The sequence below is a fragment of the Balaenoptera ricei genome, chromosome 11 (assembly GCF_028023285.1).
Source record: "Balaenoptera ricei isolate mBalRic1 chromosome 11, mBalRic1.hap2, whole genome shotgun sequence".
NCBI lineage: Eukaryota > Metazoa > Chordata > Mammalia > Artiodactyla > Balaenopteridae > Balaenoptera > Balaenoptera ricei.
Window position 1 is genome coordinate 60,931,995 of NC_082649.1, and position 26,237 is coordinate 60,958,231.

General features: G+C 42.0%; 1 protein-coding gene across 4 annotated transcripts in view; it reads left to right on the forward strand.

Annotated features, from left to right (window-relative positions):
• Positions 1 to 26,237, forward strand: part of ULK4 (unc-51 like kinase 4) — a 539,805-nt gene that overhangs the window by 72,796 nt on the left and 440,772 nt on the right. For 3 of the 4 annotated variants that reach the window (XM_059939363.1, XM_059939366.1, XM_059939364.1), the window contains exons 18-19: positions 18,384 to 18,491; positions 24,472 to 24,555. In XM_059939363.1, the coding sequence (XP_059795346.1) occupies positions 18,384 to 18,491; positions 24,472 to 24,555 (192 nt within the window). The remainder of the gene's footprint in view (positions 1 to 18,383; positions 18,492 to 24,471; positions 24,556 to 26,237) is intronic. The other variant, XM_059939365.1, reaches the window with a different exon arrangement.

Genomic DNA, 26,237 nt, shown 5'->3' on the forward strand with positions numbered 1-26,237 from the left:
ATATGAGAAATCAAGAATGTTCTAAGTTCCAGTTTAAGAAGTTTAGGGCTTCCCTGGTGGCGCAGTGGTTAAGAATCCACCTGCCAATGCAGGGGACATGGGTTCGAGCCCTGGTCTGGGAAGATCCCACATGCCGCAGAGCAACTAAGCCCATGCGCCACAACTACTGAGCCTGTGTGCCACAACTACCGAAGCCCACGCACCTAGAGCCCATGCTCTGCAACAAGAGAAGCCACTGCAATGAGAAGACCGTGCACCACAATGAAGAGTAGCCCCAGCTCACCGCAACTAGAGAAAGTCGGCGTGCAGCAACAAAGACCCAATGCAGCCAAAAATAAATAAAATAAATAAATTTATTAAAAAAAAAAGTTTAGGAAAAGGAAAGCAAATTCAACCCAGTGCAATTAAAATAAAGGAAATACTAAAAAAGAGCTGAAATCAATGAACTGGAAAAGTAACAGTATATAAAAACCAGTAAAACCGGTAGTTCATATGTTGATAACTTAAACTTATTAAACTTGTAGCCAAATTGATCAAAAGAAAATAAAGAGAAAATACAAATAAGCCATGTCAGGACTAAAAGGGAGACAGCAAGGGAGTAGATCCAACACTCAGGGTACTAAGGGGGTAATCTGAATAGCTTTATGCCTACTTACTTGACAACTTAAATGGACAAGTTGTCCGAATGACACAACTTTCTGGAACTGATAGAAGACAGAAAAATTTGGAGAACCCTACGTCTGTGAATACATTAATAAAAAACCTTCCGCCCCAAACAGCTCTGGGTTTCTATGAGTTCACTGGTGAATTCAACCCCCAACCCGCCCATATATTAGTGTGTGTGTGTATATACACATATGTAACAGTATATACATTGATATATGTTTATATTTACTCAACATCACATTTACTTAGCTTTATGAGAAGGTACGAGACAGGCAACATAGCATGAATGATAACGGGGTAATTGGCCTTAAATCAGAAGGGGCACAATTCACTGTCACAGGAAGAAAGGATTAATAAATGGAGGTGGAGTGGGGGGTATGATTTGGTGGTGGGAGAATGAGGTATCTTGTATCTAATGGCTTCTGACAATGGAGTACCTCAAGGTCACCACCAGAAAGAGGTGGAGGAGAAGATATGAAGTTGCCATTTCAGAGAATGGGAAAGAGAATAAAGCTGCACAGAAACCAAGTTTGGTTTGTTTCACCTTAAATTTTTTATCACAATCTGCCTAGTTGTGTGATGTTCTCCAGAAGATAGTTGGGTTTGTAATCAAGGGAAGACTTGAGTCTGTTGAGGGGAGAGAGTGGTCATTTCCAAACCCTCTTGCCTAAGGCCTTACAGTTTTAGGTCTTTTCTGTTCAGATCCCAGTCTGTGTAGGAAAGCATGTAAAGAAAGACTGTGAGAAGGTGGTGGGATCATTGGCTTGGATGTTTAAAGGAATATTGCTGAAGGGCTTTGAATAAGGAAGCGTGAGAGAGGTGTAAGTGAAGGTGAGAGGGTGTCTGAATTGGAGAAGTATTGGGGATACTGTGAGGGTTCCGGGTGTGACTGTGGATGAGTCAGGGTAGAGGAACAGGTCAAGGGACCAAGTGATGAGCTCAAGGGACTGTTGTGTGGTCAGGGTTCCAGTGTGTCTCCCATAGGGACATCCACTTGGCTGAAAGTGAGGACAGGAGTATAGGTGGGGAGGAAGGAGGTGAGCCAGGAAGGAGCCCGTGTCCTCAGTGCACAAGAAGCATGAGCAGGGAGGTCAGTAGCCAAGGGCACTGAGGAGAGGACAGTGTGAGAAGATGATGCGAGACTCAGGATCACAGGTCCTTGGTCAGGACAGAGGGTTGGAGAGTGTCAGCAGGAGTGAGGAGGAACGCAGCCTCACCTAGCCTCAGAATACACTTTGAGTTCGGCTCAGGATGCTTGCTGCCTCGGGGGGCAACAGGAAGCATAGAGAGACGTAGGTTTTCCACCGAAATCTCAGGGAAAACGATCTTTCTCTTCTCTGGATAAAGTGCTATTGATAAATTTGGCCCACCATAAGGACTCGCTTAACAACAGTGCCGCCTGTGTGAGGGTTTGTGTTACAGCCAAACACAGAGCGCTAGTCAAAATGTTGCCGGTGGGAAGAGCTCTTCATGAACTAGTTAACCATGTTTTTGTGAATACTTTTCTTTCTAAAACCTGCATTTGAGCAGGATTTTCTTGTTGATGGTCATTTGTGAAAATGGTGCTAGGTGCTTTCCTGAAAAAACTACCTCTACCTTGTTGGGCTTATATTTCCCCCCTTTTCACAGGTATCAAGTGGGCCCGCAGGGTGCTTTGTACCCCACTACTGCCTCAGTGTAGCATCTTCAGTAGTTTCTGTGCTGAGAGGCTGTAAGACGCCGTCTTTCACACCAGGCACTGCGTGACCGTTTCTGGCTTGTTTGAGGGCCTGAGCTGGGACTGATTCTCATTTATAATTCTTCCTCATTGTTAGTTTCAGTGAATTTGCCCTTGTACCTTTCTGCTAAACAAACTTCTTTTTCTGTTACTTTTTGGACAGCCTGAGAGACAAATTTGTTAAATAATAAAGCAAGGGTTGAATAATATTCACACGTTTGTGTAGAACGAAGTGAAACGTTCTGGGTTTGTTATATTAAGCCATGATGCTGAAGTGCCTATCGTTTGGGGAATTGCCGTATTTGAATCACTTTTGCATACAAATTAAACATCTCACATCAAAGAATATTTAAAAGGCACGCTTCCTAATTTCTTATAATGATAGAATTCATTTAATTTCTTACCTGACATCTTGTAGAACAATTTTCAACCTCTGTGTTTTCTGCTCTGACTAATTTTTATGCTCATTTTACCTGGGCTATGAACATACCTTTGTTATAATATTTTTAGAACAGCAGTTGTGAGGCTTACATATTTGAATGTGATATAATTTAGTAATCCTTGGGAACCTAGCAAAGCATCACATTTAATTTTCTGTTAGATGAAAGAAACATGGGAAGAGAACTGGTGATGGAAAGAATTGGAGAGAACACACAATCAGAGCTGATTCCTGAAGCAGAAAAATGCAATTTAAAAATGAGCTTCCCTTATATTTCTATTTGAGGAGTGTTGAGAAGATGACATTAAGAATATAGTGACAAGTAAATAATACTAGTTGTATATAGCAAGCTCAGAACTACAGTATTGGAGCTATGTCTTTGTGCCATAACTTTTAAATTATTATACATCGAAAAGAATTTTAATAAAGGACGATGGTAACTTGACCTCTTAAGAAAACATTTATGTCGTGAGCATGATTGTATTCTGCTCTTCCCAAGTAAAATGTCATTTAACCCTCAATAAATAAATATGTGTGTGTATCTATCTGTCTGTCTGTCTATCTATCTATCTATCTATCTATCTATCTATCCATCCTTTGCCCCCCAGTAGATGCTTACATTAGATACAGAAGAGGGGACCTGCCACCATGTGGCCATACCTGGAATATATGTCTGGCTTGGTTTCTTCTGCCTGGAATGGCCTCTTCCTCCGTCTGTGTCAGGTTTAGTTTGTGGTCACCAGAAGGAAGCAGAGAAGAGTGGAAAGAGGGTATGTGCATCTCTCTCTGGTATGGCTGCCAAGAGTTGTGACTATAGTACCCTATGTTGGTAAAAAGACACGTGTTACAACAGCATTCCTGTTCTCGTCACCGTAGGTAGATTCTCGCTGGAGGCCTCTGCAGGCTGCCAGTGTCTACTTTGCACCCCTCTCCTTTGCCTCTGCCACCCAGTTGCCATCTGTGTACATCGATGCTTGATGAGTAGTCAAGAAGTGGGATTCAGAGGTTGATTCTCTGATACTGAGATGACATATGAATTCTGTGTCCCTGGTGATTCCAGCAGTTTCTTTCCCTTTTTAAAAAATTTGAGTAAAACTAACTCCAAACTATAAAACCAGTAGTTTGTGAAGGCTTAAAAGGCTGTTGCTCAAAATGAAACCTGCCAACTTATTCATTGGTCAGTCTAAGTGTACGATATGGGGTTCCACTACTCTTTTCCAAGGAGGAAAGGATGAATCCAGCTATTGGGGTGAACCTGTCATTTTCAGTATTAACTGATTTCACAAGGTGATAAGGAAAAACTGGAAAGTGAAGCTTTTCAAAGGGGACTATCATTCACCCTCCCTAACCTGTGGCACACTCAAATTAGGATAATTCAGTGATGATTTATTTAGAAAGGGGTGATTGAGTACAAGGGATGGTGCCATTTTCCAGGGCTGGTAATAGTAGAATTGTTCTTACCTTTCGGTCCCAAAAGAATAAGTGGGTTGGGGAATTCCCTGGCGGCCCAGCGGTTAGGACTTGGCACTTTCACTGCTGTGGCCTGGGTTCAATCCCTGGCCAGGGAACTAGGATCCCGAATGCTGTGTTGTGGTGTGACCAAACAAACAAACAAAAAAAAAGAAAAAGAAAAAGTGGGTTGGGATGAATGTGGTTCCTGGAGCCCAGAAGGAGATGCGTTTGGGAGGCTGACTGAAAGGGGCAGGACCATGGATGGTGGAGTTGGCACAAGTGCAGGGGCAAGGATGGCTGACCCATACCTGGAATGGGCATCTCTTCCTGTGAGGGCACAGTGCTGTCCCCTCCATGATCAGAGGGTTCCAGTGCAGTCACCCAGCTGCTGGCCGGCCGGCCGGGCCCTCCGGGGAATGGAGCTGTATCACGGCTCAGTACTGGCCTCTGTTCGTGGCAGGCTGGGCACCCGGCAGTGGCAGTCGCCAGGCCAGCCTTGGGGAGCAGAAGCCCATGTTGTGGAGCCTATGCATGCCTCCGTCCTCGCCCCCACGTTCTCTGTACGTGGCCTCGCTGAGCGAGCACCGGGGTAGCTGGTGAAAGATGCTGCCTGGCATCTGCGGGGTAGTCCTGCTCTTCCAGCTGGCTGGTGGTGCCCTCTTGTGGGCATTTATATGGCTGGGCTGTGAATGTCTTTACACTCTGTTCCCCTTCCAAGAGCCCATCTACACCTCTCTCCCCCAGACTGTTTTTTTTTTTTTTTTTTTAGTACAGTTGTTTTCTTTCTAAGTATTGACCCCCCTGGCAAGCCTGTTAACTACTGCTTTCTGAGTTGGTATAGATGCATCCCTAAGTCCATCTCTCTCTGGGCAGTGCATGTACATTTACCATAAACAAAGTTCTGCCCACTCAGAGGATTTCCTTTCACCGTTGTCCTTCTGGGCCACCTTTGGGTGGGATTGCACGGAAGTGGCCATCCACTTTGTACTGGTGCCGACGTACCATGCAGATCCATGTGTGCACCAGGTCTATCTGTGCTTTTTCGTCCTGGCAGGGAGGAAATGTAGAACTCCCTAGAAAGTCACGGGGATGGGCTGAGGAAGGGAGAGGCAGCTGAGCAGTGGCAGGCAGCAGATACCATGAGAGTCTGAGCTGCCTGCATATGGAATGTGAATGAGTGAGTCTGCTTGGCTTGGGCTCATACGGACCATTTCAATTTTAAAATAAAATGCTACTGTGCATAACCAATTTTATGGTAACCTCCAGTTCATGATGGGCAGATCAGGTCCCGAAGTATCCGGAGGCAGGCATTCAGTCTCAGCCAGGGCCCAGCAACAAGCCAGGAGTGGCTTTTCAAATGGAGAGTGGCGGTTGGCAGAGGGGAGGGCAAGACTTATTCCAAAATCTGGGGCATCTGTGCTGTGATTCTGCTACAGGGGCTTGCCACGGGCTTTCTATAGCATCCCTTTCTGCCACAGTCAGTTCTGACAGCGATATGTCTGCTGGGTCTGGCAGACAAGCTTGGACCTGCTGCAGAACTCCTTCTTGGGCCCCTCTCAAAACTGGCAGCCTTATCAATGATCACTAAATGGTTGGAGTGTCTAAAATCCAGATGGGCTCACTAATCATTGGACCTCCTAATCTTGGTGGGTAGTGCCAGGTGTAGCAAATTCTGTCTCACTTTAGAAGGAATGTAATCACATGCTCCAAGACCACTGGATTCCTAGGAACTTCACCAATGTTAATAGACCGTGAACTTTTGGCAGGATTTATCTCCTGCCCTCTGGCATGCAAGTTAGGACGCTGCTCACCAGGTCCAGTTAGCAGAATATCATCGGTGTAATGGAATAGCATGTTGTCCCGCAGAGTGTCAAGATGATCAGGGTCCCTCTGGACTGTATTATGACAGAGTGGGAGACTTGATATAGGGGCAATGCAGCAAGTAGAAACAACTTCTGATTTTTTTTTTTTTTTTTTTTTTTTTACTGATTGGAATAGAAAAGAAAGCATACCAAGTGCCAGGGGCTGTATTGATTTGCTTCTGTAAAGATGCCATATCTGAAATTGCAGCTACAATCAGCATCGTCATCTGATTAGATTTGCAAAAGCTGTAGTCATTCTCCATGACCCAAGTGGCTTCTGCACTGTCCTAACAGGAAGTTAAATGGGCATGTGGTAGAAATCACTGCCCCGACACCTCTCAAGACTTTAATGGCACTGATCCCTAATCGTTGATCTCCATGGATATGATTTGCTTTTGGTTTACTGTCATCAGGTGGGCAGGCAGGGTAGGTGTTCTAGTTCTAGTTGCTGCCCCTTTGGTCCTTCCTACTCTAAATAGGGATCTGTTGTGGGAATCCTGCTAATTAGTATCTTTTTTCACTGTATGTTCTAGGGCTAGGAAAATAACCAGGGCTAGGTGTGTGGGCCCACTGGACAGATGTGAGATGGATTTGGTTAAGACTCCACGCAGCCCCTGGCCTTAATAAGCTCCTCCTCTGACTCCTGGAGTATAGTGGCACCTTAGGGCTTCAGAGATCAACCCTCGCTCAGAGCCAGTATCTAATAAGTTCAGAGAGTCTGAGCATTTCCCTTTCCCCAGTGCTCAGTCATGGTAAATGGCTGAGGACCCTCTGGGGAAGCAGAGTGCTGGGACAGATTCACAGCACTTACCTGTGGCCAATTTGTAGGCGTCTCTTTCCAGGGGACTTCAGCTTAGTCCAGGAGCTCTGGGTCTGTGAACCAGCTTGGGCGTGGGATCTGGATAAGAGGCTGTGAGTCCTTGATTCGGGGATTTTTGTTAGGTCTCTGCCCAAATAGACCCAGACATTTTCTTACTATATGTCAAGTATCACCTTTGTAGGCTGATTTGATGGTCACTTTACCACTCTCTCAGATTCTAATGGGTCAGAATACTCTGATCACCAGATTGCCCTGTGACTCACTGTGGCACTTGTGCAGTTAAGTGCTGCCATTGGTCTCTGCTATCCCTATATTCCTTTGCTCCCTCTGTGATCAGAGAACCCAATTCCATCGTCAGTGTGTCTTCCCACTGTCATTTCTGACCTATAAAGGATCCCGCTGCAGAGCTGCTCAGAGACGCTGGTGCCCCCCCCCCCCCAACCAAGGCATGTTTCTTAGGTCCTCCCGGGAGGGGTGGTTTAGGGGGATGGCTGGGCAGATTGCACTTTGCAGAACCATTCCAATGTTTCCAGTTCCCTGAGCTTTCCGACTCTGTCCTCTGTAGCAGTGGTTCTCAACTTTAGTGGCTCATAAGAATTCCCGGGGGGCTTTAAAAATTCTCATGTCCAGGCTATACCCAGACGAGTTAAACCAGAATCTCTGGGGGTGGATGCAGATAGCTGTAGTTTTTAAAGCTTCACAGGTGATTCGGATGTGCAGACACTGGAGTCCCGCAGTAGTGATTCTCAGTGTGGTTGAGGCCATCAGCATTAGCATCTCTTGGCAGCTCATTAGAGTTGCACATTCTTAGTGCCCGCCCCAGGCCCACTGCATGAGAAGCTCTGAGGGCAGGGCCCAGCATTCTGTGTTCTTACAGATTCTTCAGTGATTCCGTTGCATACTAAAATTTGAGAACCAGTGCTCTGCAGTATGCTGGTGAAATCCTAGTGTTTTGACCTCATTAATTAAAGGCCATCATTAAGGCCACATTTCAGTTGGTCAAACTAGGAAACTCCCAGGTGTTTGAACCTCTGGCCTCCAAGGTGAGAAGCATTGTGACTGTGAGCTGCAGACCTGCTTTTTTTTTAAAAATTAATTTATTTTGTTTATTTTTGGCTGCGTTGGGTCTTTGTTGCTGAGCACGAGCTTTCTCTAGTTGCACTGAGAGGGGGCTACTCTTCGTTGTGGTGCGCAGACTTCTCATTGCGGTGGCTTCTCTTGTTGTGGAGCACGGGCTCTAGGCGCGCGGGCTTCAGTAGTTGTGGCACATGGGCTCAGTAGTTGTGGTGCACAGGCTCTAGAGTGCAGCCTCGGTAGTTGCGGCGCACGGGCTTAGTTGCCCCTCGGCATGTGAGATCTTTCCGGACCAGGGCTCGAACCCCTGTCCCCTGCATTAGCAGGTGGATCCTTAACCACTGCACCACCAGGGAAGCCCTGCAGACCTGCTTTGTTTTGATTCTCAGGGAAGATTTTTTTTTTTTTTTCCCCCACCGCTTCATTCAGTACCAAGGTCTTGAGGTTCCTCACTGCCCTCTCTTGCAGGCTGGTTCACTTCTTATTCGTACAGCCTTGGGGTACCAACTTAATGTGAATGGTTTCCTATGTGATAGCACACCATGGGTAAGCCCTAGAGTTTGTGTCTTGTTCCATTTTGAAAGGTCATTTCAAGGTCACAAAGATTCACCCACATTTCTGCAGGGTTAAAGTGTCTTGAATGCTTACCTATTTCTTTATTTTCTTGTTTTCTCTCTGTTTGAATATTTTTTAAGTTTCTGTCTTTGAGATTTCCTTAGTTTCTTGCCAGTTCAGCTATGCATTTTATAAAGATATTTAAAAATATTTTATCTGACATTTTACAATTACTTTCCATGGGAGGAATCTTTAGGATGTTTTGTCTGCCATCTGCCAGAAATGGACAAAAGAATTTTAATGATTAATCAGGTTTTGAACTACAGATTTATTACAGATTTATTGCAGTTTGACATTGAATTTCTTAACCTGTATGGCAAGATTTATCAGTATACTTCTCATTCACAGCTTTTCTGGTGATTGGTGCTTTGCGACACTGGTGTCAGTTCCATGATATAAATGTTGATGGCAGATCTTAGCTGCCACACAAATGATCTTCTTCTACCCTAAGATATGGGTGCAGTAGTTTACTGACTTGTTTTGTCAGTGATTATTTTAAAATAGGAAAACTTCATCATTCCTATGTATAATTAGAGTGGTCTCTGTGAATTGGATGATTAGCGTTCTGTCTCAGTCAGGATATGACTAGCTAATGATATGGTAATGGAGACCATCAAAATCTCAGAGGCTTAAAATTCTCTTGCTGCAGGCGTAGGTGGCTCTGAGGGCAGCTGACTTTAGCATTCCAGGCTGCTTCCAGCTCATGTGGCATCTCCATTCAGCAGGATGCTTTCATGTTTCCTGGGGCAGGGGAATAGAGTAGGGAAAATTGCACCTAGGTGTACATACATCATTTCTACCCAGCCAATTGGTCAGAACTACTCACATGGCCCCACCCAACTCCAGGGGAGCTGGGAAGTATTTTTGTGTGTCCAGGAGGGGAGGGGAACTGGACAGCGCAAGTACCGTTTACCGCTTTTGCAGGTTGACTCTGCCTAACTTAAGCATAAAGGGTATTTATTAGGGGAAATGAGCAAGGTCAGAGACTCCAAGAGGAGGTCTGGAACAGTCAGGACCTGGGAGCTCCAGAGGGCCTTTGGAGCAGGACCCTGTTGGAGTCTTGCTTGGGACCATTGCTAGAAGGAATGAGTGAACTTCAGCTGTTCCTTTATTCTCTGTCACCCGACTCAAGGTTCAGATTTCTGAGCAAGAGCCTTGGCTGTGGGAGGAAAGATGTTTCTGAAGGGAGCCAGGAGCCCTTGCAGGTTCCATGTTTGGAGGGCTTCCCACACAGTGCCTGCTTTGTCATCCCACAGACCAGGCACAGTACAGGAGAGGTATTTCTTCAAAAGGAAGTTGGGTGATGTTAGGAAGAGGGATTGGGTGACTGTTGACCAAAAAATGACATATTCTTTTGCAGTTGAAATTTGTTGACATCTAATTAAAAAAAAATAAATCCAGGAACTTGATAAAGTTTGTGTACCTACTGCTTCCAAACTTTTTCTACGGCTGTAAAAGACTGAGAAATCTACTATGCATTTTATTTGCTTTTCCTGACAGCTCATAATCTTTAAGAGAAAAAAATCCACCAGTTACAGGTTGTTTGTTTACATTTAGGCCTTGACAGGGAAGTGACAAGATAGCAGTCCTTACTTCTTCTCCCTGATTATTTACTTTTAGGAGTTCGATGCCAATTTGAACGTAGTTACCCAATTAACATGCAGAGAATTAAGGATTAAAGGTTACATCCATAGACGCTATTTTTTTTTAAACATCTTTATTGGAGTATAATTGCTTTACAATGTTGTGTTAGTTTCTGCTGTATAACAAAGAGAATCAGCTATATGTATACATACATCCCCATATCCCCTCCCTCTTGCATCTCCCTCCCACCCTCCCTATCCCACCCCTCTAGGTGGTCGCAAAGCACTGAGCTGATCTCCCTGTGCTATACAGCTGCTTCCCACTAGCTATCTATTTTACATTTGGTAGTGTAGATATGCCAGTGCTACTCTCTCACTTTGTCCCAGCTTACCCTTCCCCCTCCCCGTGTCCTCAAGTCCATTCTCTACGTCTGTGTCTTTATTCCTCTCCTGCCCCTGGGTTTGTCAGAACCATTTTTTATTTTAGATTCCGTATATATGTGTTAGCATATGGTATTTGTTTTTCTCTTTCTGACTTACTTCATTCTGTATGACAGACTCTAGGTCCATCACCCTCACTACAAATTATTCAATTTCGTTTCTTTTTATGGCTGAGTAATATTCCGTTGTATATATGTGCCACATCTTCTTTATCCATTCATCTGTTGATGGACACTTAGGTTGCTTCCATGTCCTGGCTATTGTAAATAGTGCTGCAATGAACATTGTGGTACATGACTTTTTTTGGATTATGGTTTTCTCACGGTATATGCCCAGTATTGGGATTGCTGGGTCATATGGTAGTTCTATTTTTAGTTTTTAAGGAACCTCCATACTGTTCTCCATAGTGGCTGTATCCATTTACATTGCCACCAACAGTGCAAGAGGGTTCCCTTTTCTCCACACCCTCTCTAGCATTTATTGTTTGTAGATTTTTTGATGATGGCCATTCTGACTGGTGTGAGGTGATACCTCATTGTAGTTTTGATTTGTATTTCTCTAATGATTAGTGATGTTGAGCATCCTTTCATGTGTTTGTTGGCAATCTGTATGTCTTCTTTGGAGAAATGCCTATTTAGGTCTTCTGCCCATTTTTGGATTGGGTTGTTTTTTTTTTTGATATTGAGCTGCATGAGCTGCTTGTATATTTTGGAGATTAATCCTATGTCAGCTGCTTCGTTTGCAAATATTTTCTTCCATTCTGAGGGTTGTCTTTTCGTATAGACGCTAATGTTAAAACTTTGATATCCAGACATCACCAAGGAGAATGTGTAGCCACATTACAACGACATTTTTAGTTATTAGATACAGAATTTTTTTTCTCTTCAAACAGGTTTACCATCTTTCTGTTCCTGCTTCTTCAGCCTTCTCTTATCTGTCTAGTGTGTTTTCTCTCTCTCACACTTTTTAAACCAACACTTGTGAAAATGAGAACTTGAAGTTTCAGGTCTACAGATCTGAAATGCAATGCCCAAAGAAATATAAGATTTAATAAAATAAAATTGAAGAGAGAATTATGGGGCTCTTCTTTTATGTGCCCAAGCTGTGTTTGGGACATTGAAAATGGTGTTCTAAGAAAGAAAAGAGCTGGGCAAAGTGGTATCAATTGGAATTCTCTGTTCATTTGAGATTGTGGAATGCCTCTTATTTCAGAGATTAGGGAGGAATACTGAATAGTATCTAATTTAAAAGACTATGTTGTTGTGATGGCTGCTGCTGTATCTCCCTTTGGGAATAGTTGTATAAGGTTTCAAAAATGTCTCTTTGGCCTAATAAAACACTGGATCTGGAGTTTAATTCAGTTTCTATTTGTAGCTGTTAATTGTATACCCGTTAACATGGACATTTAAAAACTATAACTTGAGAGTTAAGAGCAAGCAAACTCTTTCTGCAAGTTCAGAATATTAGTTTTATAACTGCAGAACTTCTTACTTCATCATCTTCCTGTCTCTCTGCCTAAGAGGCTCAGTCCAGGGTATGTGAGATTGAAGCACATTTGACCTTTTAATGTCAATCTGATGATTTTAGATAAAGCCAAAAGAGGCCTGGCTTCACTTTGTCAAAGTTGTTGTAAAATGGGTTTTGATTTCAAAATAGTTTAGGAAATAGCATTACAATCTTAAATTATTATTAGAAATAATCAAGCAACCCATCATGCCCGTGGTTACAGAAGGATAGTTTCTATTAGGGTAATAGAACCAGTGATGGTGTAGATATGCCTCAAAGCATAATGATACTAGAAATAAAAGTCCCCCCACCAACCCCCTCATTTTCCTTAGGTTTTCCAAAACACACACAATAGTAGAATAATACTTGAATATCCCATTTTTTATCTCTTTTAGTTTCAATGTTAGAAGGCCAGGCAGATTTTTTTTTTACAAATTTATTTTTGGTTGCACTGGGTCTTTGTTGCTGCTCAAGGGCTTTCTCTAGTTGCAGAGAGCGGGGGCTACTCTTCGTTGCGGTGCGTGGGCTTCTCGTTGCGGTGGCTTCTCGTTGTGGCGCACAAGCTTCAGTAGTTGTGGCACGCGGGCTCAGTAGTTGTGGCACACAGGCTTAGTTGCTCCTCAGCATGTGGGATCTTCCCGGACCAGGGCTCAAACCCATATCCCCTGCATTGGCAGGTGGATTTTTAACCACTGTGCCACCAGGGAAGTCCCAAGGCCAGGCAGATTTTTACAGACTATAGGACAAACATGCATAAGAACAATATCCACGTATTACTTGGATTTCTGAGTTGGAAGAAGAATTAAACAATCTCGTTTACCTTTTTCTGTTTAGTATTGGCATATTTGAATGTCATACTTAGGTCAATAAAAACTTAATTTTCTTCTTGGTATTTGTCATTTATGTGGTTTGTTCATTAATTAGTCTTACAGTTTTCCTTTTTAATATTAATATTTCTTTAAATTTTTATAGAACAAGTGGAAAATCTATACAAATAACATTGCAGGGAAACATTATTTGTTGTGTATTGTTTAGTGGTATCCAAAGTTAATTTTTGCAAGTGAGATGTCATGTTGCTGTGGCATTACTGGCATAGATTATATGATGTTTGTCAATTTACAAGACACTGAGCTCCAAAGCAATTTCTTTTATGCCGGAGGCAGTTCAGTTTTATCTCTTTAAGGGTCTGCAGCCTTAAAATGTTTTTGATTTCCTGTGATGCTTACTGATACAAAATGCCAGTGGATGATAAAATGGAGAAAGGCTATATGTCCCTGCTGTGAATTTTGTGAAGCAGAAAGTTGGATCTGGATTTTGAATTTAGTATGAGGTTGACTTGAAAAGAATTAAACCTTTTAGTTTGAGATAATTGTAGATTCACATGCAGCTGTAAGAAATAGTACAGAGAGACACTGGGTATACTTCATCCAGTTTTCCCCGATGGTGACATCTTGGAGAACTATTGTGCAATATCACAACCAGAATATTGACGCTGAGATAGTTAATGAAGAGAACAGTTTCATCCCCACAAGGATCACCCTTATTGCCCTTTATAACCACACCCTCTTCCCTCTGTCTCATGCCCCTCCTTCCAACCCCTGGCGACCACTAATCTATTCTCCATTTCTGTACTTCTGTCATTTTGAGGATGTATGAATGGAACTGTATGGTCTGTAACCTTTCAGAGTTGGCTTTTTTTCACTTAATGTAATTCTCTGGCTATTCATCCTGGTGGTTGCACGTGTTACCAGTTTGTTATTTTTTTTTTTTATGATTTTTTTTTGATGTAGACCATTTTTAAAGTCTTTACTGAACCTGTTACAACATTGCTTCTGTTTTATGTCATGGCCCTCTGGCTGCGAGGCATGTGGGACCCCAGCTCCCCAACCAGGGATTGAACCTGCACCCCCTGCATTGGTAGGCGAAGTCCCAACCACTAGACTGCCAGGGAAGTCCCAACAGTTTGTTACTTTTTATTGCTTAATGGTATTCCTTAGTATGGCTTTACCATGGTTTATTTAACCATTTACCTGATGAAAGATACCTGGATCATTTCCAGTTTGGTTAGTTACAAATAAAGCTGTTGTAAAATTGATGTACAGATTTTTGTGTGGATGAAAGTCTTCATTTCTCTGGGATAAATGCTGATGACTTTCTGGGTTCTCTGGTAGCTGCATGTTTAGTGGTTCATTTGTTTTTTAGAGAAACTGCCAAACTATTTTCCAGCCTGCCTGTACCATTTTACATCCCCACCAGCAATGGTATGAGTGATCCAGTTTCTCTCCATCCTCAGCAGCAGGTGGTGTTGTCCCTCTTTTATTTTTGCGATTCCGATAGGTGTGTAGTGATATCTCATTGTGGTTTTAATCTGCATTTCCCTAATAGCCGATGATGTTGAACATCTTTTCATGTGCTTATCTGCCAGTTGTATAGCTTCTTTGGTACAATGTCTCTGTGCTTTTGGTATCAAATCTACTCTTTACCTAGATTCTGAAGACTTTATCTTATTTTTTTACTTCTAGTTTTCTGTTTTACATTTAAATGCATGATCCATTTTGAGTTGATATTTTGTATAAAGTGTCAGATGACTTAGGTTGAGGTTTCCTTTTTGTTTTTCCTGTGGAGAGCCAGTTGCTCCAGCAACATTTCTTGAAAAGATTGACTTCTCTCTGTTGTATTGCCTTTGCACCTTTGTCAAAAATCAGTGGGCCATACTTGTATGGAACTAGTTTTGGATTCTCTGTTCTGGTCCATTGATCTGAGTGCCTGTTTCTCTGACGATGCCACACGGTCTTGATTACTGTAGCTGTATAATAAGTCTTGAAATCAGGTGGAACAGTTTCAACCACCTTATTCTCCTTTTTCAAAATTGTTTTGGCTCTTCTGATACTTCTGCTTTCCACATGAATTGTAGGATAATCTTATTGATATCTACAAAAAAAATCTTGCTAGGATTTTGATAGGAATTTCAATAAACCAAGCTATCAGTTTGGGGGAAATTGAGATCTTTACCGTGAGTCTTACTATATATGAACATAGTATATCTCCTTTTTGTATTCATTTATGAGATGATCAGTCAGGAGCAGCCACAAGAGGAGAGAGAAGAGAGGCTCAGGAAAATAAAGTTTATTATGTTTACAGGTCCCAGAGACAGGCATGGCATACAGGGCCATATGGAAAAACACCAACGTGGTCAGGAGGCAGAAAAGGGGAGTGCTTAAGCCATAGCCTTTGTTGGGGTTTCCACGGGAAAGGTGAGGCAGGATAAACACCTTAGAATTGGCTAGTCTGAATAATTTCAGCAGGCTTTGGGCTATAGGAAGAGTCTCTCGTTGCGTGGTACCTGGCCCTGGGATGATGAAGGCAGAAGAATATTGCCTCCTGAGGTATAAGGGCCAGATAGAGGAGGTATGGCTCTGGATCGGCGAGTTTGCATATTAAAGACATGCTCTCCTGGGCCTTTGCTACCTCTAAGAATTGGCTGGCCCTGGGAGGGTAGGGTCATTCTCTCCCCAGCGAGAAAGGTTTTTTTAAGATGTCAAAACATCATATTGTACAGAAAATAAAATACACACACACACACACACACACACAAATACATCTCTTCATTTATTTAGCTTGCCTTTGATTTTTTTAAAAACAACATTGTTTATATTCATATTATACATAACTTATCAGTCTAGTGGTGTCATCATTTTACCCATTCAAGTGAAGTATAGAAAACTTACCTCCCTTTTCAACATTTAACCTCCTTCATTTTTATATAGTTGTCTTAAATATACCCTCTAAATACATTTAGAACCAAATCAAGCATTTTCCTAACATTTGCTTCAACCATCCAACATGATTTAGAAAACTTAATAGGAGGCGGAAAGCCTATTGTATTTACCTGTATTTTTGCCTACCATGTTTTTGCTTCCTTCCTGATTTTCCAAGGTTCTTTTTTTTTTTTTTTTTTAAATCGTTTCCTTTCTCTTTAGAATACTTCCTTTATCCGTTCTTTTATGATAGGTATGCTGGTGACAAATTGCTGTTTTTGTAGGTAAAAAGAAAAGGCTGAACATTGTTAATTTCAGATGGGTTCAAGGTAATACTAGTGGATGATCAGTACGGATTGAAAGAAAAGGAAGACTGTGTGTAGAAGTGGCCTGCAAGGGCTGATGTGATGTATATGATTCCTTTTTCCTCCTCAACCACTTTATATGGGGGATTCAATGTGTCTAAGGCAGTGGGTGGTGGGAGTTACACAAGGTGGTATCCGTGTACAGGGGAATACTACTCAGCAACGAAAAAGAATGAACTATGTATAAACATAACAACATGGAAGAATCTCAAATGCATTATGCTAAGTGAAAGAAGCCAGACAAATAAGAATACATAGTATATGATTCCATTAACGTAAACTCTAGAAAATGCCAACTAATGACAGAAAGTAAATCAGTGGGAGGAGGGAAAGGTAGTGAAATGGAGGGATTACCAAGGGAACTTGAGGAAACACTTGGGGGTGTTGCTATCTTGATTGTGGTGGTGATTTCACTGGGACGTGCGTGTAACAAACATATCTAATTGTACACTTTAAATATACACAGATCTGGAAATTCCCTGGCGGTCCAGTGGTTAGGAGTCGGCACTTTCACTGCCATGCTCCTGGGTTCAATCCCCGGTCAGGGAACTAGGATCCTGCAAGCCTCACGGATGGCCAAAAAAAAAACCAACAATGCAGCACATTGTAGGTCAGTTGTAACTCAATAAAGCTGTTCAGAAAAACCCACATCAACAAGTGTTCCTCCCGTGCATGACTGTTGTGCAGCTCCCTGATGTGCAACTCCAACTTGTCCACACTCTTGTTTTACAGTACGGGACCAGTGATTACATGCCGGGATGTTGTAGCATCGTCAAATTGCTCTGAAAGTTTTTAAGTGCTCAGTTTCAGTTTTTAAACTTTTTAAGTTTTAAAAAAATTTATTTTATTTTTTGTTTATTTATTTTTGGCTGTGTTGGGTCTTCATTGCTGCGCACGGGTTTTTTTCTCTAGTTGTGGTGAGCGGGGGCTACTGTTCGTTGCGGTGTGCGGGCTTCTCATTGCTGTGGCTTCTCTTGTTGCGGAGCACGGGCTCTAGGTGCGTGGGCTTCAGTAGTTGTGGCACGTGGGCTCAGTAGTTGTGGCTCGCAGGCTCAGTAGTTGTGGCTCGCAGACTCTAGAGCGCAGGCTCAGTAGTTGTGGCTCACAGGCTTAGTTGCTCCGTGGCATGTGGGATCTTCCCAGACCAGTGCTCGAACCCGTGTCCCCTGCATTGGCAGGCAGATTCTCAACCACTGCGCCACCAGGGAAGCCTTAATTAATTTATAAAGTGAGATATAATTGACATATCACATTGTATTAGTTTTAGTTGTACGACCTAATGTTTTGATATATGTTCAATTTAAAAACATATCTTGTCACAGTAAGAAATCATCTTGTTTGTGCACCATGTTTTCAGTTGCATGCACTGTTTCGGAGCAATGCTTCCACACTATTTATATACAATTTTTTCCCATCTCATTCTATATGTATCATTCTGAAATCATTATACCCTACTTCATGGTCACAGTATCATTTGATTAGCCTGTGTTCTGGGGTATACATTCTGGCATGGAGCACATGGGATTTTCTCAGCATGAGTCCTAGGAAATTAACTAGATCTGATAAAACATGCTGCCGGATTTCAAAGTGGATTATACTGGAATGTTGGTATAATGTTGCCCCACTTGTATTTTTGAAGGAATCATTTAAAAGTTTCATGCAGTGTAAGAATTTTTCAAACTGGGGTGTGCTGGATCTGGCATGGGAAAATCTGTGTTCACATTCTGGCTTCCAAGTGGGCTGGATGGCATGGGGGCAAGCGGCTGCAACTCTCTCAGCCTAGGTTTTCTGGCTTTAAAGATAGAGCAACGGTTGCCTCACAGAAGATTGGCGATATAGTGAAAATGCTTGGTAACCGATAAGTGCTGTAAGTCGGTAAGTTTATTTCACTGGGTGTATTTGTACCTTCGTCTGGGAGAGTTACTATTTTTTTCCTTCAGGAATAAGGCCCGTATATTGAAAATAATTTGGAAACCAGTTCTTAAAAATGCAAGATGAATTTTGTAGAGTGTCTTGCCTGTTGCATATAGGCTAAAGAACCAAGAGATGCACATGAAATAATATACTTTTTCCCTCTCGTTTCAGGCAGTTACTCTCTTAACTGAATTAATTAGGGAAAACTTCAGGAACAGCAAATTAAAACAGTGCCTTTTACCAACCCTGGGGGAGCTGATCTATCTTATAGCCACCCAGGTAAGACTGTCTGTTTAACTCTGTTGTTCTTTGATGTGTTCTGACGTATCATGGCTGATAAGTGTTAATACCAAAGTTTTTTGATTTTGCCCCTTTGAGCACACCTAAGGAATTTAGGAAAATTTTTACCTCTGGAGGAGAGAGGCTCTCAGTGTCTTTCTGACTCTTCTTCTATCTCTCCTTGTCTGTCTTCCCTCTCCCCCAGTGCCTCTTTTTCTTTAAAGTGTAGGAGATTCTCAGGCTGTATTTTGAAACCAGTGGACCAGAGTCCCCAAAGTACTCCCTAGGTTGCTGCCATCTTTGACTCCTTCATGCGAGAGGATCCTGTGGGTTCTCCCAGTGTAAAAGCGCCATTATTATTTAAAACACTATGTGTAAATATAGCTCTTAACATGGTGTGAGAATCTGTGACTGCAGAATTTGACTTCTTATATTTGGGAATATATTGAATAGATGTAGATAAATTACGAGTTATTCATTTCATGTGATGCTCTGAGTGTTTTAATGAGTACCAGTTAAGTTATAAGTTAATGAAAAGTTCTCTCCTTGTACTTATGTTTTGCTTCTAGAACTTGCTTAAATGTTATATAACCTGAGTATCCTTAGTATCTAAATTGACTTTCTGGATGATCATCATTTTAAGGCAATTAACTTAATTACTATAAAACATCAGTATTTAAAATCATTTAGTTCCATATTCAGTATTGATAGCCTGTACGGCAAATCTCACCTCCTTAGTCTTCCTTTTCATAAATGTCTTGGCTACTCCTGGCCCTTTACATGTCAGAATAAATTTTAGAATCAGATTGTCCAATTCTGAAATCATCTTTTGAACCCTGCATTGACTATACAGAAATACTGCTGTCTTTGTGATTTTGAGTCTTCTAATGCATGTTCGGGATTGTACTGCATCTATGAGGAAAGTATTAGTACATTTATGGTATGTTGTCCTTTAATGCACAAAAAAATGGTGTTTTCATATATTTATATTAAAAGATTTTTCATTGAAGTTATTTAAATTATTGGGTTGGCCAAAAAGTTCGTCATCTTAACAGAAAAACCCAAATGAACGTTTTGGCCAACGCAATATATTTCACTCATAAAGCTTTTGTACATTTAGCTTGGTTGAATTTATTCTCAGGTAATTTTATATTTTGAAGAGATAACACATTCATGAAACTAGAAAACTTGGAAGTATAGAAAGGTATACAGGGAAGGGTCTCTTTTCTATTTTTGTCCCCCTTCTGTGTAGTTCCCCAATAAATAACCATTACGATTACTTTCTTACTTATATTTACAGCATTAGGTTTGCACAAATGAGCGAGTAGAAATGTAGATTCTTACTTTGTCTCATTTTATATAGCAAGTAGAGCAACTTTTTTCACTTAATAGTTACACAGTATTAAAAACAGTGTATGGAGATATATACACTGGAGCTATTTCTTAATAATTAATATGGATGTCTTTCTCAATTAGTACTTAGAGCTCCCTCCCTCCTCCTCTTGCACTGGAACATTCTCTTGTGTGCTAAGTTTTGTGAAAGACGGTTTTCCTTGAAGTTCTTGGGGGGTGGGGCTGGAGAGTTTATATTGGCTTTACTCTTACCTTGGGCCCTGGAGGCCTTGACATCAAAGCTCAAATTTACCAAGTTCTGCAGGCCCTCAGAATAAAAGCAAACTTCAGTGCTCTGTTTATCCCTTTGTGCTTGCAGCTAATTTTTGGCTTGATTATTCTTTGTTTTCTTGTCAGCTCTCTGAGGCATTTTAAGGATACAGAATAAAACTGCTTTCCTTAGAAGAAAGGTCAGGTATCTCAGACCACAGGAAGTGTGGTCTGCCATCTTATCATGGGTGGGAGTCTAGTCCAATTTTTTTGGGGGGCGTGTGTCCCATTTTTATTTTTACCTTTCCCCCCAGCTTAATTGAGGTATAATTGGCATAGCGTAAACTGCACACGTTTAAAGATTAAAATTTCATCAGTGCTAATATATGTATACATCTGTGAAACCATCACCACAGTCAAGATAATGAAAATATCGCCTCCAAAAGTTTTCTCAGCACCGTTTGTTACCCCTCCCTCCTGCCCCTCTCCCCACCCCCAGGCAACCGCTGATTTGCCTTCTGTCATATAGACTAGTTTGCATTTTGTAGAGTCTTATATAAATGGAATAATGCAGAATCATATTTCTATTTGTTTCTAAAAGTAGATCTAGAGAATCATTTCCCTTCGTTCTCACTTTAATTGGATGTAAGCTAGGCTGTTTTAATAAAGGGATGATTCTGTGGCCATGACATTTGACCACATCTTATGATAGCAAACCAGAAAAGGAAGTTATGTCCCTGGATCCACACAAATCACTAATGTTTCACGAGATGAGGCTGTTAGTGGCATTGTCACTTAGAATATAGGTCAACCTTAACATCTCAGGTCACTGCTGACGTAGTGAGACTGACCTGAAGTGAGTGATATATGTATACACACACACACACACATACATACATACATACATGCATATCGTATATAATGTAGACACCTAAGTCCTGTCCTTTTGATTCTCTGGTAACACCCTAAGGTTATAAGCATGAGAACAGAAGACCAGACTGTGATTCTGACGAGGATGTTATGAGGCAACACATTTATAGTTTACGTACTTTTTTTCTGACTTTTGTCAAGGATACATACCACATTGAGGCCAGGTATTCTTATATTTTGTCTCTTTTTGTCCAGCCCATAATCATTTCCAGATGATCTCCTTGCTTCACCCTTGTGTCCATTGAAGTCCTCCCCAAACATCAGCCAGAGTGAGCCTGTTAAACCCATGAGACTCTGCAGTTGTCACTCCTCAGAGCCCTCCCATGCTTCCTGTCTTCCTCGTTGTCACAGCTAAATCTCTAGTTGCCTTCTGGGCTCTTGTGAGCTGCCTCCCCAGTCCCCGTATGACCTCTGCCCTCACGACCCTCTTACTTGTTTCCTCCTCCCAGGCGCACTGCCCTCCCCACAGTTCCCTGAAACCCCCCGTACCCTGATCCTGCCTCCACACCTTTGCATTCGCTGTTCCTCCTGCTTGCATTGTTTTCCCCCCAGATGTTTACACTTTCTCTCTGCTCACATGGGTCTCTGCAGAGAGCCTTCTCCTGGCCCTGAGCAATGGGAGATGGAGCCTCTCTGACTACAGTCTTCCTCTAACCCCTTAGCCTGCTGTGCTTTTCTTCCTTTTTTTTTTTTTTTAATTAAAAAAGTTTTTATTGAGGTATAGTTGATGTACAATGTTGTGTTTAATTTCTGCTGTACAGCAGTGACTCAGTTATATATATATATATATATATATATATATACACACACACACACACACACACTTTTTAATATTCTTTTCCATTATGGTTTATAACAGGATATTGAATACAGTTCCCTGTGCTATACAGTAGGACCTTGTTTATCCATTGCTATGCTTTTCTTTATAGCGCTCATCACTATCTTGACTTGTTTATTTTGTTTAATTAAAAAAAAAACCTTTGTCCCCCACTAAATACCATTAAGACAGAACGTTTATCTTTCTTGCTCACAGCTGTGTGGCTATTGTTTAGAAGAGTTCCTGGCACACAGTAGGTGCTTTTTTCCACTCATGAACTGCACCAAGGCCACTGGGACTGGAGGGAAATGAGCAGGAAGTAGGGCTGCAGAGACTGGCAGGGACGTGACCATGGAGGGCTCCTCGGCCAAGTCGGATGCCTGGGTCTTGATCCTGAGAGCAAGGGGAAGCCGATAAAGTTTTAAGAAGGGTAAGGGTGTCATCTGATTTAAGTGCCACAAAGATGACTCTGGTTTAAATGTGGAGAATAGATTGGAGGATGGTAAGAGAGGCTTCTGGATCCTAATGGAGAGTAAGTGAAGCAGGAGAAAACTTAGGAAAAGAGTGGGCATTTCAGAAGAGAGAAGGTCAATAGGGCTGAATGTCCAAGAAAGAGGACCACAGAGTCCCCTGGCTTGAGTGACACGAAAGTCACCGGTAACCCAACAAGAGCTGTTTCGTGTATTTATTTATTTAACGTGGAGTGAGTGAGGCCGAAGAAGTCAGACTGCAGCGTGTTGAGGATTTAGGGGGAGGTGAGGACACTTGAAGTGAACGTAAAGCTTAGGATGGTTGTGGGAAAGAGCGGAGGGGCGAGGGGCTGTTTTGAAAATGGGAGACAACAGGGGGCCAGATCAAGCTGGCGGAATAGAAGGACGTGGAGCTCACCTCCTCCCACAAAGACATCAAAAATACACCTACAGGGGACTTCCACTGCCGGGGGCACGGGTTCGATCCCTGGTCGGGGAACTAAGATCCCACATGCCACGTGGCCCAGCCAAAAAAAAAAAAGAAAAACATCTACATGTAGTTCTCCCAGCACACCTGAAAATGGGAGATGACAGTGAGTCTGTTTTAGTGGAAATGGAAGTGATCCCATGGAGATAGGACATCGAGCACTTAGGAGCAACAAGGGATGGTCCAGATCCTAATGACCCTGAAGAAAGCAGGGTGGGAACGGGCTCGTGAGCCCATGTGGAAGGGGCGGAGGACCCTGTCCTGCTGTAACCACTGGGTGTGAGCAGCAGCTGGCTGCAGGTGGAGGTGAGTTAGTAGTTCCTTTCTCATCACTTCCATGGTCTCTGCGAAGGAGGAAAAGTAGGTGAAGTGATGGGAGGGCCGCGGGGTTGAAATACTGTGGTCCTTTAGGAGAGGGAGTTGGTCAGAGAGAGAGACAGGCCTGGAGAGTGACGTGGAAGGTCCCTGGGCTTGCTGCTCCTAGGTCCTTTGTGGACTCTGTGTTCTTGGTGTCACCCGTCCCAGAGCCCAGCTGTCTGAGCGCAGGCCTGGAGAAGACAAGCCACTGGCCCCCTCTAAGGTTGAGTTTCCCCGGGCCCAGGACAAGGGCACTCCAGAGGGTGAGGTCATTCAGGCCTTTGGCAAGAGTGATTAAATGATAGACCAGGGATCCAAGTGGCTGCCAGGGAGGGTAGGGGATAGACGGGGAAAGAGAAGGGGTGGGGGAGGGGAGACGGGGAGCCGAGTCCAGTGATGTTAAGGAAAGGTTGTGGTGGGCCTTCTGAATAAATGAGCTGGAAGGGAGAAACGTTGTGTTTGGAAGTTGAATTGGGTGCTGAATTCGCGATTTTTGAGCTGGAGCAGCTCTGGGTGATAATGTCTAGATTATGACCCTATGTGGAATTCCATGATTAAGGGTACAGTTTTAATGGGTCACAACTCTCATCATGGGTATTAAATACTTTTGGATCAGTAACGTACCAATTCTAACATTTGGACAATCTTAAATAAATATTCTAAGCAGAGCCTAATTTCTTCTGCTATAAAGAGATTGTTGTTTTTCACCTTCCTCTGTGGCCCCTGGTTTAGTTTGTGATTTTATTTGATAGGTTCCAGGAGTGTTCTTGCGTTTCTCTCTCTAATTTGGTTCTTCCGTGAAAGAATTTTTCCTGACGTCATTAAAATCAGTGTACCCGCTAATCATAATTGCTGACTTTTATTGAGCTTTGTCTTGCTAGGTAGCATACTGAGTTTTACTTGTTCCTATGGATTATCCAGAGATATTACTCAAAGCTGTGTGTTCTGTGCTTTCAAATCGTTACGGATAATGTCATACCTTTTAGGTAGGAGTCGCTGTATCATCGCCTACAGTTATCAGTGGAATGGTTTCTCTATCGACGAGGTCATACTGTCATTTCTTAGTTCTTTCCATCTAGCTACTGCTGAGGGGATCTTACCAACATCATATACAACATAATGAGAAATAGAAGAAATACCTTGTATGTACAGTGCAGTAAAAGACCCCTCATCAGGTCGTAATTGTCAGGCTGTACTTTCAATAGAATGTTAAGAAGTTTTAGGTAGTTTGTATATATGAAACCGAGCCTTTTTCTTGAAAGGGTTAATATCTTTTGTGCTATTAGCTTCACTGCCTTTCCTTCCACTTCATTTTAGGAAGAAAAAAAAAAGAAGCCCCGAGAATGCTGGGCTGTTCCCTCGGCTGCATACACGGTGCTAATGAGGTGCCTTCGGGAAGGGGTAAGGCTCCTTTGTTGTCCTCTGTAGACGCTTGCAATTGTAATAACCCTTCAGGCACTGTGTGAGGATTGTAGCCTGCAGCAGTGCAGGAGCCTGTCAACCAAGCACTGTATTGCTCCTGAATTTAAGTAATCCCGACAAGCCACTGTAAACCAGTGACCTACGGTGGAACAAGTGTAAAAACGAACAAACTCTCATTCACTTGTTTAAATGTCTTGCTTCTTAAGAGGTGATAGCAAATATAAACAACCTAACTAGTTCTCAATAACATATACTTAATCCTCCCCCCTCTTTTAAAGTTATCGATGCAACAGTTTAACAAGCAAGGTATATGCAGAGAATTTTCTGTGAACCTTCAACATCCCCGTGATTATCTTGTCAGGTTGCCATTTTGTGGTTCAGAAACGGGGAAGCTGCCACTAGTATCTGTTGATTTTAATATTAAGTAGTAGTTATTATGTGATTTTTTTTTTTTTTTTCAATTTATTCACATCCCTTCTCATGCTATTGTTCATGGCTGAAAACCAGCCAGCTGGCCAACCAACCAACCTGAATATGTAGCTCCTGTGTGTAATTGTGTAGAGGATTTAGTAACTGACCTAAAAGGTTGGCATTTTTCTGTTTGCTTTAAACCTTGACATTGTTTCACCCAAGGCAGAGCCATAAGCTAAAAACATTCCTTAAGGAATGAAAAAAACACATGTCAGAATAAACATCTTTCTTTTGAGTTCATTACTTCATGTGTTATATGGTAATGGAATGATGTCCCAAGTGTAGAAAAATCTCTGCAAGGTTTTCCCCTAGTGATCCAGAAAGGAGGTGTGAACACTTACCCGCCTGTAGGGTTAACTGTGTAGTCAGTTGTCACTGTGGGATGTGAATGAAGCCAGTAATCTGTACTTTACCAACAATATGAGAATTAAGTTATTTTTATCTATAGTCAAAAGACATGTTTGGATTTATCACTCAAGGCCTCAAGCTAGGCACACCTGGGGGCACACGGATGAAGAAGATGGAATTTCTATTCATGCACAGATCCTACCTGTTGTGGGAGATAAGATAAAAATATAAAGTGGAATCTGTCAAGTACATTCATGCAAAAGAACAAAATATAGGAGCTCAAAGGTGAAAGGAGTCTTCTAGGAATTTTTTAAATGATGTAAAGAAATTTTTAAAACTTTGTGTCTTTAATTTATAAAATTTAGATTAATGCTTAGTAAAAGATGATCAATTCTAATCCATGAGGTGGTATCCTTTATTAAGTATATCCTCCCCACCCCCTCCTGTGTTTTCATTGAGTACGTACTGTAAAGAATAGCGTTTGATATACATGTGTATTGTTAACAAATAATAACTGTAAAATAGTGATGTAGCTAATGATATAGTTAATGAATATACACACTTGCCTTTTATTGTCTTGGTATGTATGACAAGTCTTATATACTTTTCATTAAGAGGGAGAAAAGTCCAGAACCCTCTAATTTATGAAGATTTTATATGTTTGAAAAGCACTTAAATGTATGCTTTGACAGCGTGTACACTAATATTGTCCCTAATAAATAAATTCAGAGGTGATCATCCCCCCCTAAAAAAGGATTTCTATCCTTACAAAAATAATTCAATTGTAGCAATTCTTTAGCATATTCGTCTAATGTATTCAGGACATAGTTGAGGTAAAAAAA